The sequence below is a fragment of the Sceloporus occidentalis genome, unplaced genomic scaffold, assembly GCF_023333645.1.
Source record: "Sceloporus occidentalis isolate IW3139 unplaced genomic scaffold, rSceOcc1.0.p SCAF_16, whole genome shotgun sequence".
NCBI classification, from domain to species: domain Eukaryota; kingdom Metazoa; phylum Chordata; class Lepidosauria; order Squamata; family Phrynosomatidae; genus Sceloporus; species Sceloporus occidentalis.
The window spans coordinates 6,589,659-6,605,245 of NW_028316996.1; the positions used below are offsets into that span (position 1 = coordinate 6,589,659).

Sequence of the window (15,587 nt, forward strand, 5' to 3'; positions counted from 1 at the left end):
CCTTAAACGTTAATGTCAAGGCCCAGACTGAAGGGCTTGATCAGGTGATATGAAGCAGCTGGACCTGATAATCACTTCAGAGTGGTTCAGAGTGACAAGGGTGGCCACTAGTGGTTGGAGATGGACATGACCGCAAAATAATTATGCATGGTCCAGGCTAGCAGGGTGGAATCATGACAAAAAAACAGAAAGAGCTTAATGTGTTTCGCCCCTAGAGTGCAGCTTCTTCAGAGCTAATACATCAAACATAGAATATAACATAAGTGAACAAGTGTCTGGATTCCACTCGAAGAGTATCTAATGGTCTCTTCTTAGGAGACTTTAAAATTCTTTAAGGACTTGAACTAATTAAGCAGGAATAGTGATGTATCTGTGGGTGGCATTGCTAGTGGAGTTGAGCGTAGTGGAGTTGGAGTTAATGCCTTTTTATTTCTGGGATTGCAGGCAAATCGGAATTTCTACAAAGGTTCTTGTGCGTCTAGCTTTGAGACTTTAAATCCTTGCCAGCATCTGGGAACCTATCTTTTCTAGCTTAGGAGCCAAACGGCAGATAGCTTCTGAAAGACACTCTTTTTTTTCCACGTTCAACACATCTCAATGCAAAAACAATGAGCAGAGGCACATACAAGTAAAATGTACTAAAACTTTGTAAATATGTTCATATGTAATGGTTTTATATTGTATTTTGGCATTGTTTTTTATTATTTAAAATATATGAGAATGCATTCTTTTTAAAATATACGTATTAAATATTGGTTTAGATTTTTTTTTAACAAAAGCATACAGAGTGTTTGCCATTTTTACAATGTTGAACGTTATACCTCGAATGGCACAAAAAAGAAGAGGATTTCTGAATATTTCTACTTTAACACATTGGTTGTCCAAAATCCTGCCCTGGTTGCGTAGAAATATAAAGATAAATTACATTATTAATAATTTGTGCAAGTAATTTATAACATTTTTCTTACAAGAATGCAATCCATTTAATTAGTATAACCATAAAAGGTAATCAATATAACATTGAATTTCTATTAAAGATAAAGATTTATGTTTTTTTACTAGATATTATGTTATACTAGATATACAGTATTCATATTTGCAATACTTTTTATAAATAATTTTAAAGGGAAAGCTTAATGTCTCTGACAGCCCCACTATAAAATAATGCATATTAAAATATTCTGCTAGTACTTCAATATGCTTTCTTCAACAACAAAAAAACAGCACTTACCCGAGGTAGAAGCTGCAATCCTGCAACTGCCCTCTGCGGTCTTACAATTCTTGCCACTGATTGGCTGCTAGAAGCAGCCAATCAGTAGCAAAAAAGCGCTCCCATGGAAATCAGTGGGAGCACCTTTCGTTCATGTGCAGGGGGCTCCCACAGCTTTCACCGAGCCAGCGTTGGAGCTGACTGGAGGTAATCATGTCATTTGCAAGCACCATGAAAAAAGGATATGCATTAAAGTTTATATAATGGCAGGGGAAGCTTTAACTTCCTTGCAATGGATATAGGAGCAGGGTCTATGCGGTGATGACATCAGAGTTGGGCAGAACAGAACAGTTGCCTACAGACTGACACAGATTAAAAGGGATAGAGCAAGATCAATTCTGGCACAATACAACATCAGCAGTAATGGGAAAGCAAGTGTCTGCAGCACATTAGTTCAAAATCTGAAACCAAAAGAATGCGGCTTGTTGTATATGAAATGCACAAATAATATAAAACAAAAAGGACCTGGCAAAGAAACTATACTCCATATATATATATATATATATATATATATATATATATATAGGGTCTCATTGAATATCTATTATGGGACGGCATACACAGGTTAGAAATCTTATTATGTATTAACATAATGTAAAATATTTATATGGTAATCTAAATAAACCGTCACACTGCATTAGCATTGTGTTAAGAAAAGAAAATTTCCACATGATGTCGGCAACAAAAAAGTAACATAAAAATCCTGCGTTCAGTGCATAATGGACACGTGTATCACAGGCGGAGGAAAAATTGTAAAACATGCATTCGGTTCATGAGTATGCAAATGTGCGTAATTAACACCCACTCTTCTACACTATGGAAAAAGAGCATTCTTTTTTATGGAATATTTTATTTTTTCAGATTTTGCAGTAGTTCTTTATTCGAAACAGATTATGTGAAAGCTCATCTCATCTACCCATAAAGATTTAAAGATTGTTGTCATGGACACATCTAGTTGTAAGGAAAGCCTTACAGAAGTCTGTCTGAAATCGGTTGTATTATGGTAATATATATAATACAATGTTTTACTGCTTTATTAGACAGCTGACTCACTATTCTCTCCTCAGACTCTAGGCTCTAGCAAGGGTTTCCTACACTGCTTGGCTGTCATTTTTTATGTATAACCTTGTTGTAGAAAACTACAGAATGTTCTGGTGCTATATAGAGAAAAGATTAGTAATAATCGAAAGAAATGTCAACATGTTTCCAAATCAGCAAAGGATTTCATATGTGAAGAAATAAGTACACTTGGATCCATAAACTGGCATTCTGCACAAAAATTATCCTCCATCAAAAGCCAGTCTATTTATATGGTACTCAAGCTATTTGGAAACGTCTTCAAGCATTTCAGACTTTTTCAAATCTTTGCATACATCTGGATTTACTGCATCCAAGAAGGATATGCCTTAGAGGAGAAAATGAACCCTGAAACTGCTATTTCACTGAATATGGCGTGCTATCACCTTTATATGTTTAGACGGGGAGGAACAGTCTTTGTTTTACAGTACTTTTCATTACAGTATATTTTTTATTTGTAACACTAGAATAGCCACATAATTCTGAATTTCCATTCCCACCCTAGATATAAATGTACATAATAAATGTGTACAAAACATTTCTCTACAAAGTGCTGGAAAAGCTGTCTTTTGTGTTGCTGGTTTGACTTGACTGATTACTGTAAGTAGTCTAGAGACTCCCATTAAGACGTACCGAGGGTTGATAAGGCGTTTTGCTTTCAGGCCTAGATTGTCCCGTGCGGTTGAAGTAGAATTTAAGTATTTTCTAGTTTTTATTATTATTTTTTTAAATACATTATTTGTCAGTTGATTATATATTTAGTCTATTACACCGACTAACAAGCATTGTTTATAAGCACTTTTGTATTAAGAAACAGAATCTGACAGCCGGTAAGAGCCATTCAGTCCATCTATTTTGCCAATTTTCCTGTTGTAGACACTCGAGTCTTAAGCAGTCCTTGGCCTTGTGGTAGGTTCAGAATATCTTTAGGCTTATCCCATGCATGTTTAAAAAGTCCTTGTCATTTTAGTACTGAACGGTGTATTACATCATTTTTGATCAATATGCCGTGTTCCCGATGGCTCCTTTATTATGTTTGAACTAAAATGTAGCTGTTGCCATGGTACGTTTTTTGTTTTTGCAGTGAAATGTTATTGTGGAGATATTTCTTATATATTATAGACCATTTTACCTCGACAGAGCTGAGTTCAGGTACAATTAAATGGTCATTCCCCGAGCTGTCACTCACCTTCTCTCACATTCCCCTCTAAACCTCTAAAACCCCCTAATAGAACATGAGCTTGCAAGCGAAGAGCCTCCTTCTCCTTTTGAAACAGTATGTCTTCTCTGTGCCCGGGTTATTGTTAATGTTGTGTATTTTTTATTTTGTATCCCTCTTCATACTAATATGCTTGCATTCCATAAATAAACTGTAATATTGATAATGTGGGCAAAACTTGAATTAACTGCCGAAAATGGGGTAATATGTTATTGAGGAAAGAAATTTATACAAAAAAAATACGTGACTAGTCCAATTACACCTATAGATTGCTAGTACAAATATGTAGTTTTTAAAATAATCTGGAATCATAATTACATTGGTGATGAAAATGCACCAACATCAAACGTCATTGGCTTATTATTTAATACATTTGTTGCTCATAATGTTTAAGAATGTCACAGCTGTTCAGTATTTTTAGAACACTTAATTGAGTTGTAAATCTCTATCCCTGGTATTATCACTTCTCTGTACAAAATGTAGGAGAAAGTAATAGATATTTTCTTGTAGCAAACTACTGTGTGCATGTCTTTAATTAAAATAAAATTTAAATATCTATGCATCAAAATAATGTAACATCAATTCATTATGCCTGTCTTCTGGACCCTGTAAATATAAAATAAGTACAATTATGACATCACAAGAAAAGCTGCTCATCAACTAATGTTTCTGTCTTTTAGGTTAATATATCCTTCAGTTTCTGCAACCTTTAAGTAAATAAATCAATAATGTTATTTAATCTGCTGTTGTGTTGTCAAAGAGAAAGCACGCTATAAATAGAAAAAGTTAAAGCCGACACTACAGATCTTCCTTTGGGAGAAGGTTATATGTAGGTTGCCATGAGTAGTACAGTCTTTAACTATGAACCAGGACTGACATATGCCGACCTTAGTAAATAAATACAATATAGTTTGACCTCACTAAGGCTGATGTGATACTTTTCTCTCCTCTCCTTTCCACAGATTTATCTGAGAAATACATATTGTAAAGTGTTGTTCATAGTCTGTCCCCAGCAAAATATTATTTGTCATTTATAAAACCATGTTCTGTTCTCCGTTGTGGTGTTGTGGTATAAATACTGCAAAACACTTGCTTATTATTTAGAAAAAAAATACTTTCAAAGAAGACAAATGATAATGAATTGCAAGGACAGAGGCTTATATAAATAAAACTCATTCCAGTCCAGTGCCAAACCAGCTGTCACACTTCCTGTCATTTTTAATGCTATTAAGTGCAAGACTGATAGAAATCAGTCCATCATGGCTTAAGAAGAAAAACCCCCACAAATGTTCTACAATTTAAACATTTCCTAATCGTACCCAACGCTGATTAATACCGGATGTATAAAAGAGCAAAATCATTTTACACCGAAAGATCTTTGGGAAAAATAAATGAATAAGGGATTCTCAAAATATGTTTCTGGCTGCTTGTGTCTATAATCTGAACATTGCAGTGATGCAGATGCTCCCCTGATAAATTAAATATGACAACAATGGCTTTTCATTGTCTGATATTTCTAAATCACCGTGCAACAACAAGCATCCAAAACACTGTTAAAAAAAAAATTAATTTTTGATATTCGTCCCTTGGCATCCTCATGACAGTAGCAGCAAACACCGTATTGGACGTAAAAAAAAAATATGAGGGATATGTTATTCCAGAAATCCAATACATATTAGCGAAGAACTGTACTGAGTTCGTATAAAGACTTCATAATTGGCCGTGTTCATATAGATCAACTCATTAAGTACAATGTAATGTATATTTTGATTAGGTTATTACAATTAATTGTGGGTTTTGAAGAACATCTGTGATTGAGTGTGTACATCTGCAGGAAGAGTTCATACTGATCGGATGCAGAATTATTTAAAACGGGTCTTAAGAAACAACTCACAGTTTGCCTAAAACTTCATCCCCATGTCATGGCAAAAGCAGAACGTTTTACTTTAGTGAACTACTGCCACACGTTCTTGTAAGTTATTTGACGTCATGCTTTCCGATGGTATTTGAAAGATGTGTATAGCTACCTGTGTGCATTAGACAAAAAAGAGCTATTTACTGTTACATCTCTGTTGTTTAAGAACTTTCAAGAGTTCTCCAATATGAGAAGTTAACAAGTATTTTCTGTGTGTGTTGTGCTTTCAAATGTGGTCTTCAATACGAGATTTTTTTTTCCATTTTTAAAACTACTGATTCATGAGGTTTACTTTCCAAGAATTTGCATTATCAGGAAAATAGCCAAAAAAAATTACTAGGTAACTTTAAGGAAAATACATACATTCAACAAAACGTGCATCATGTAGAGGTGGGATCATAGGAACAGAGTATCTATTAGCTGACATCACAACTCACAGCCTAGCTCACTAGAAAGAACCGATGGTCAAGATGTTAGGTATTAAAATTGTGAACAAAATAATACTTGATGATATCCAAGCCTTTTATTTTTATTTTAGAAATGTCAACCTTTTTCGCTAGAAAATAGTCAAAGAAATATACTACAAACGATACACATACTTACAGACATTAAATATATCCATTCATGAGAACTGCAGCAGCATGGTACTTAACCATTGAAAACTGCATTGCGTGTGTCAGTGAGTCCATCTTTGGGTATTAAACATCATAAAGTCACCCACTTTTTGCTTTGTCTGAATAGTCAGTAAGGGGACGTTTAGGTACTACAGAACGTCGGGAACAATTGAAAGCATGATTTATCTCAGAACTCCCCAATCATATACCACATTAGTCATTCGTACTATATGTACTCACAAACTACCAAGTGTGTCAAAACAGGCTATGACTAATACGCTACAACATAAAAAGAGTCTGTAGAAAGCATTTAATATTCTACCCCACCTGTTCTGCTGAATTTAACATTTTTGTGACTAAGTGCACCATTAGAAACATAATTTCAAGTACCCTTGAATGACCAAATCCTTCCCAAATTAATTCTTTCATTATGTAAAGTTTTGCCTCATTCATATTTTTTCAGGGAATGCCTAATTGTCATGTGACACAAAAGCAGGCACAGATAGGTTGCTGTTATGGCAACCAAAAAGCATCTTAAAGGTTTGTGTGTTTTCTTTTCTCTTAATGATTAATTATATAATTTAAAAAATGGCGGATCTGTTTATTTTCTTAGCACGCTAAGAGTATAATGAATGTTTTGACTAAGTGACCGGTCATGTCAGTTATTTTACAGATTCAATGGTGTGTAAAGTTTGTTGGTGGAAGCATGAATGCACACTGCCAATACCTGCATATGTAATGACATTAAGAGAAAGGAATGTTTCCTTCACCGCACAAAATCTCTTAAGAAGAGTCAAAGGAAAAATCAGGTTAGTGGCCATAAATCTACTAATCTTAAGTATTTTTGCTTTGCCTTGTAAATATTCTTTACTCTATAAGAAAGGTCTGTAATTGTATATATATATATATATATATATATATATATATATATATATACTTATTAAATAATGCATATTACATGAGTCAAGGGAAAAGCAAAGGCCATATGAGAATTTAAATAGCTAGTCTAAACCTAAAACATGTTGCTGAACACAATTTCCTATTTGATTTAACATCAAAATACGACTTCCTACATAAACTAAGCAAAGAAAGAAAATTGTGACTAAAAAAGGAACGCAAGGTATAATTGTTGTTTTTAATATTATATTTAGGTGTCTCTCTGATGCAACTTTGTTACTGCACTGGGAATGGATCTTGCTTTAAGACTAGGTAATCCCACAGAGACAATCCATGTGAATGGAGAGTATTTCCAGTAGTTTACTGTCTGAACACAGCACGTCATTTACTTAACCAGTCACATCAAACGGATAAAACAAAGTATGCTTACCCAAAAAAATCTACTTATGCAGATTGCTGCAATTATTCTTTCGTATGTTCTCAGTGCTGCTTCGCAGACTGATGTCAAACACAGAATCAGAGAAAATGATGAATAGGAACAATGTGGAATATTTCATTACATATGATGTGGGTTTCTTCAGAATGTTAATATTAGCCTTATAAGATATAGTGTAGCATGCTTCCCTAGAACTCTTCTTTATATGAAATCATTTATATGAAAGCACTGAAGTCCCATGGACCTACTAGTTCAAAATGTTTAACAATACATAAGAGAGGACCTACTTAAAAAGGTTAAAATGCAACTCATACATGAATATAATGAATTAACAAAAAGCCAAGCCTACACATTGAAGAATACATTTTTGTAGCCCCATCTACTATAATGCATCAACTATACAGAAGACAAAGTAAATTAATGTCTACTTTAACATTTAATTTGATGACCTCATGTATGAAAAGTCTCATCTGTATTTTACACATATCTTGCCAGTTATTTCGTACAGGCCTCTAGCTACTGGACTACGACACCAAGATTCCTTAAATAGCGAAAAGACTGAGACATGAGGACTGTGATCAAATGTTGCGCAACAAGCATTTATGGTCAGAAACTTTTAAAACGACAAATTGAGAATGATAAACCTTTTAAAAGGAGAATTGATATTAAATTGTTAATGAACAAAACTGTAAATGTGAATGTAATGGACTGATTATTAAAAATAAGAAAAAAAACATGCATCTTGTAAAAGAGACTAGATCACTATATGCTTTTATATGCTCCATGAGCATTACAAGCCGAGTTTGGGGGAAAGCTGAGGTATCCCTTGTTTTGATGAGGATAAATCTGTATCGTTTGCAAATGTTCAGACACTAGAAAATCTTCTAGATCACTGGAAAATAAACCTGCATGCTGCTCTTACACTAAAGCTTTCACATAACAATAAAAGTCTTTATAGCTTTTCTAGTCTCGTTGCCTACACCGTTCATTATAGATATATATAGGAGTTTGTTGAGGCTCTACACGGTCCATGGCGCGATCATCAAACAACTGTATGTTTTTGTTACATATTTCCAGGGGAAATCTTCTGTACCAGTCATCAGTAGGAGTGAGCTCATTTAATCATATTTCGGAGAGACGGAGAGAAAATAAGGAAAACTACTCTGCAATTTAATGCAGCTTACATGTTGCATACTGTAATGCTATTAATAGCTAAAAAATGCACAGCAAAAAAAATATTTCAAATATAAGATGCGTTTGCAAAAACTATTCGACATCTCTGTCTTATTTAAGGTTAGAATGCGCAGTTTCTCCAGTTAAAATATATGAATCTATAACACACATTGGGTGAAGAGAGATGGTAGAAATGCTAAATTACGGAAAAAAAAAGCATGCAACATATTATAAAATCCATGGGCTGGGATTTCCCAGCACGGCACTTAGCTTCATGCACACACGCTTGTAATATGTAATAATGTCTTATGCAAGAGTAAATGCTAGGTTATTGATAAAATGTAGCTGCTGTGTCGAGGCATTCTACATGTCCACCAGCACACAGATGTCTCTGTAAACTGTGCAATGTCTCTGCGGACAAAGTCTATTTCCAATAAGGGGGCTGCATCTCTGCCAGTAAGTGAATTACCTTTATGAATTTCTACAGAGCAATGTGAATCCGCAAACTGACACTGACATATATTGCCGGAGAAGCATAGCTGGAAATTGCACAGGTACAGTAGTTTAATAATGTAGAAGCCTCTGAACTTCCTTTTCGGCTTCATTGTGATGGACTTGAAATGTCACTAATAATAATAGTAATAATAATAATAATAATAATGTAATCTACATACAGAAAAAAAACATGTACAAAATCATGCATGTGGGATCCTTGGTCATCGTCATTACAAGAATAGTCAAATGGGTAACTCGGCATCCTCTGTCCATGGTGCGATTGTGAGGCTTGTACAGTAACAAAAACATGACAATTGCCAGCTGGTTTAAAAACAAAATCATCCAAAAACAAAGTGTTTTCAGCCCTGACTGATTTAGTCATTAATTTGAATGTTCATTCTGCTGCCCCCCTGTTGTGATAATAATGTCTTCAGCACAAATCCAGTGCTTCCCAGCTGCATATGAACTGATTCCCCCCACCCAAACACACACACTCTCACACACACACTCTCACACACACACTCTCACACAGCGCTGGCTGGGGATGCTGGCTGGGGACTCCCCCCTTGCCTGTTTGATGACATGCTATAAACAATGTTTCGGAAAGCACCGAGTCTCTATACACCCCATCCCAGGTGTCTCCTTTTTCTGGCCTCGCTCTCTCCATGCTGTCTGCTCAGATGATTAGTATCTGCTAGCTCCAGAGCTCAGCTTCCCACGCATTGCGGTTCTGCGCATGCGCACACACGGCGCTTTGTGGAGATTCCGAGCTGGGGTAACCCCGGAATGCGCCTCTAAGACTCATTAATAATCCGCGGGCGCTCTGGGCAAACGCAGCCAGCTATATTTAGCTTCGGAGACATTAATAATGCACGGACCACAGTAAGTGGGGAGCACCACGGATTGCCAAGCGAGCCATGTAGCTGCCGCGGTATGTAACACGAGTGGGGAAATCACGGGGATTCCCCCTGTTGGTGGATGAAAGGGATCTCGGTTATTGCAGAAGCACCTCTAGCGAGACGCGCGCTCAGCATTCCTATTATTCTGAATGCCAGGAATCCGAAAAGTGCAATTCCTCCTTCTTTTCTATAATATGTATTAAACAAACCCACCCCCGCCGGCCGGGGCAGCCTGGGCTTCCATCCGAAAACAGAAGAACAGTAGAGGGCTGAGCGGGAAACCCGGTGCACACATCGGCAGACAGTGTGAATGAATACAGTGCAGTGAATGGATCAGGCTCACCGTGCAGCGCCGTGTGGAATGAGTGATCAGGCTCACCGTGCAGCGCTGTGTGCAGTGAATATATGCGGCTCACCGTGCAGCGCTGTGTGCAGTGAATATATGCGGCTCACCGTGCAGCGCTGTGTTCAGTGAATATATGCGGCTCACCGTGCAGCGCTGTGTTCAGTGAATATATCAGGCTCACCGTGCAGCGCTGTGTGCAGTGAGTGATCAGGCTCACCGTGCAGCGCTTTCTGCAGTGAATATATCAGGATCACCGTGCAGCGCTGTGTGCGATCAGTGATCAGGCTCACCATGCAGCGCTGTGTGCAGTGAGTGATCAGGCTCACCGTGCAGCGCTGTGTGCAGTGAGTGATCAGGCTCACCGTGCAGCGCTGTGTGCAATCAGTGATCAGGCTCACCATGCAGCGCTGTGTGCAGTGAGTGATCAGGCTCACCGTGCAGCGCTGTGTGCAGGGAGCTGTCCCTGGTGCTGAAAGACTGGGAAATACTTAGCACACTCTAAAGCCCGTGTTATTAATATAAAGTCACGCACCGCATTCTCTTTATGTGCCGACATTCCTATTAAGAAATTAATGCATTGATTTGCTGGCGGCCCCCGGTATGTTTCCCAAATATTAAGGGGCACAAAACTGGAATTCGCTGGAATTCATTTATGTTTATGATTCCTACGAGTGATTTATTGTTACAAATAAGATATATATATATAATAATATATATATGTATATATAAACTCTTCTGATTTTCTTAAGTACACAAAGTTTTATACTCAATGTACCTTACACTGGAAAATACAAAAGTACAACACATTGATCTAAAATGAATTGGGTATTCTAGTATATAAAACACACACACACACACATAAATATATATATATATATATTTATATATATACATACATACACGTATATACACACATTATACGTGTATGTATATATATATCAAATAACAGATGGAATAAGTATCTTGTGATAATACCTTTTTTATTGTACTAACAGAATGAGAAATGTTTTAGACTTGAGAAAGGGAGAAGAGCTCCTGAAAGCTTGAAACCACTGGACTAATACGGCTACAACCTCTACTCTACTATATATATATATAATATAAACTATATATATATATAATATAAACTATATATATATATATATATACACACACACGTATATACACACATTATATATAAACTCGTCTGTATTTTCTGAAATATACACATTTTTATTACCTTACACTTGAAATACAAAAGTATAACACATTGATCTGAAATTAATTGGGACTTCTAATATATAAAACAGACATATATAATATATATATATACATACACACACACACATATATATACACATACATACACACACACAGACATTATATATATAAACGTACCCACAAACATATTATATTATATGTATATATATATAAACGTACACACAAACATATATATACACAGAGAGACATTATATATATAAACATACATACACACAAACATTATACACACACACACTATATATGTATATATATATATTATATATACATATATACACACACACGCACACGTCACAACGAACGAACTGAAAGCAGTGTATTACAGGGTTACTTTTACACAATGACCCTATAGTGGTGCCGCAGATTCGGATTTGATTATATGTTGTGTATCATTATAAAGCGTGGCATATCCACTTTGCGCCCCACGTAATACATCTGCGCGCAAATAACAAATCGCTGTCTCGTGCATCGGAAACCTCCCGTTACTCTGAATGATGTGTAACAGGAATGCCCGTATATCACACGCCATGTCACCGCTACTCAGCGCACTTAGTACAGTAACGGAGGGCACTGAGCCCCCGGAATATACACGAAAGTTGCGTTATCTAAAATATTCTTCCAAAAATAGATATTCACGGCATGATTCCACAGTCACTTTGTGAGATTAGAGCCAAAAAACATCCCATCCGGGGGAACCAAACCATCATATGATCACCCACCAGAATATTCCTGCCACATGCAAAGCACACGCCATGTACACCAAAACCTCTCACCCTGAATGAGCACTAAGAATGTAACTTCATAAACTTTTAACCCAATATTTGGCGATCTGTGCGCTGCACACACACACACACAGAATTACACGAGTACATCTCAGGTGAAAGACACGAAAAGCTTTGGGTCATGCTCTGAGCTCCACATAAAATGATTCACACTGTCAAAGAAGTCAGCAGAAAGCCGGCGTATAAATGACACTTCGTGCGTGAAATCATGTTCATTCATTCACAGAGGCTGCACACAAACTGTCCAACAACTTTTCTGCTGTATACGAGCTTAATGAAGTGTGGGCGTTAAGGACAATCAGCCCATAAGCGGTTAAGGCATTCCAAAATCTATATAAGGGTTAATATCACATAGAATCATGTAACATATGATATAAAATCAAATCATTCGTATATATATATATATATATATATATTACATTTAGTAATTTGTAGAAGCAAGAGATATCATGAACGTATATGCATTAAATTGATTGGTTAAACGTATATGTGGGCAGCATGCAATTTTTTTTAATTTATTTATTTTAAACAAAAACCAACATAAATCATATTTGAAATACTAGATAGATAGGATAAAAGAATAGACGTTACCTGGATTTCCCTTGCGTGGTATACAATAATTAGACCAAGCAGAATAATCGTGGAAAGGCTTATAAGGCATTTTAGAGCTAAGGAGTACAGCGAAGCCTGCAACAGAAACATGGTTCAGTTTGGGTGACAGACAAACAAAAAAAGTTTACTTTAGTAGAAGAAAAAGTGCACATCTGTTCGTCGGTTTGTCTGTTGGTCTGTTCGTTCGTCTGTTTGTCTGTTGAGGAAGAGATTTCTCCAGGTTGTTGGGAAGGGAAGGATATCACCAGTGCGTGTAACTCTCATTACGCTCAGGGGACTAGATCTAAACTGCAGGGACCTAGCAACGGGCATGTTATCTGGGAATTCTAATCACAAGACAAACAGCTCCTTGGGCTTTTCCTTGGAACACGGCTCAGGCTTTAACTATGTTCATAACTCACTGAGTGCCACATCGGGGATACAAGGCATGGCGAGAGGCAAGCACATAACTTGGACTGAGTTAAAAGGGGTTAAGCGGCTGACTAACTGGTCTGTATTCAAGGTCAGCGAGCTTGTCTTTACCTTGTCATAGGCTCCCCAGGAGAGTTCGGTCTCGATCACCATCACTACGATCCCAAACATCCCAAAGATGAGCGCATAGTCACTCAGGCGTTTCCTCTTCTCAAACAGAGCTCTCCGGTGACCCAATTTGTAGCCTATGTTCTGGTTTTTCTTTTTGCTGCTCTTACTCCCACTGTTGCTTTGCCCACCACCCCCTCCAGTGCTGCCGCCACTGCCGCCACCTCCAGTGGCTCCCGAGCTGTAAGGGACCAGGCTGTTGGAGTTGTGCTCGGGTTTGGACACCACGATCTCCGGGGCGGCGCTCCCGCTGGACATGGGTTGCAGAGGCTGGTACTCCGAGTCCAGCTCGTGGAGGTTCCTGCGGGAGGCACTCAGGTTGCTTAGCGGTCTCATAACTCCTCCGTTATACCGACAGCTGGTCATGGCTATTTCCGTGAAGGGGTTACTCTCCCGGCGCTGGCTGCTGGTGGGGCTCGCCTGCTGCCGGCTGTGGCACTGGTGGTACTGGTTGCTGTAGTGCTGCTGCTGCTGCTGCTGGAGGTGCTGGTGATGCCTGGACAAACTGGCATGGCTGGAGGGCGTCAAGTCACTCACGTTCAGCTGGCTGCCCTGGCGGGAGGAGGTTGAGGACAGGGGCGAGGAGTTCGTGCGGAAAGCACCGGTGAGAGGGGAAGAGGTCCGTAGAAGTGGCAGGTTATCCCCGTGAAAGGAAAAGCTGTGGCACTGAAAGCACGGACCGTCCTGCTGCAGAAAGAGCTGTTCGTCCGGGCTCTGGCAGTGGAGGTTCTGCGGCCGCTGCTGAGGCTGTTGCTCTGGGTAGAAACCGTGCTGGAACTGCAGCGATGTTTCCATGTCAGGGCTGTTTAAGCTGCAGGAAGACCGCCAGGCTGTGCACCCAGCGCAATGCGTTCTGGTAGGGATGGGGAAGTCCTCAGTACGGGAGGAAGGGCCCATCTCGGTACCCGTAGAATCCAGGCAACGCGTCCTATTGGTCGGGCGGACCAAAACAACGGGCATGACGTCAGCGCCTGGGCAGGGAAGGGGGCGGAGTGAGTCGCTGAGTGTGGACTGGCAGGCACAGGTGGCTGGGGCAGTGTGTCCTAGCGGAGGAGCGTGCCAACGGGACACCCCGGGGTCAGGATTCCCTCATGGCTCATTCCGGCTCCGTGCGGCATGCGGCCAGACTTCCCTGCCCGGCAGGCTGAGCACTCACTCCCATGTGCTGCTATCCTGCTTGCGGACGAGAGGACCCAACTCACTGACAGCACCTAGGAGAGCTACGAGCGGCGCGTTCAGCCGCGCATCCTATCCTCTCACTCTGGGGACACACGGTCTTATTCTTTTATTCTTATCGTGGGTGGCGGAGCTGAGAGATCTGCTGCTCTGGGTTTACTATCCCGCCTTCACTACCGTGAACGAAACATTGCGTGGGCTTTAGGGGGTTAACACCATAGCATGTTTGTATTTCCAAAGAGTAGCTCATGTAAAGCAGGTTGCTTGCCATCATCCATGCCGGGGGCTGCCCGTTACCTGCCGGGGGGTGCCCGTTACCTGCCGCTGCCTCCTGCTTATCTGTCATTCATTTTTCAAGCTTTACTGAAGCCCAGGAGGACCTGCAAAAAAACCAGAAATAGCTGAATAATGCATTTCATATTAATTTGATATTATATGGCGTTCTATGCTGTTACAGAATTCTGTTAAAACCTAAAATAGTACATCTGTTATGAAACACACACACACACACACATACATATATATATATATATAGATATATATATCATCATCGGTGAAACACACACTGCATTCTAAAGACTACAACATGACTCATTTAGCATACATTTCTTGGCGGTTTTGAATCAGTAAATGTGTATATTTAATGGAATAAAATGTACAACATGTTTTAGGACAAATGAAAAGTTTCACTCGGACGTGCCATAGTTGTACTTAAGCTTACATTCAACGGATTTGTAATATAATCTAATTCTGTTTCTCATTTCCGCCTTTTGAGTGAAAACCATTTTTGATTTTGTGTTATATATGTATTCATATAATAGTTGTACCGGTCTGGAGAAG

The 15,587-nt window shown here is 38.8% G+C and overlaps 1 protein-coding gene across 2 annotated transcripts in view; it reads right to left on the bottom strand.

Annotated features, from left to right (window-relative positions):
- LOC149302974 (small conductance calcium-activated potassium channel protein 2-like) overlaps window positions 1-14,531 on the bottom strand; it is a 79,286-nt gene extending 64,755 nt beyond the window's left edge. The window contains exons 1-3 of one of the 2 annotated variants that reach the window (XM_089481777.1): window positions 14,146-14,531; window positions 13,515-14,103; window positions 12,972-13,067 (exon numbers count right to left, since the gene is read on the bottom strand). In XM_089481777.1, coding sequence (XP_089337903.1) covers window positions 12,972-13,067; window positions 13,515-14,103; window positions 14,146-14,531 — 1,071 coding nt within the window. Of the gene's footprint in view, window positions 1-12,971; window positions 13,068-13,514 lie in introns of both variants that reach the window. The other variant, XM_089481776.1, reaches the window with a different exon arrangement.
- Between the last annotated feature and the right edge of the window lie 1,056 nt (window positions 14,532-15,587).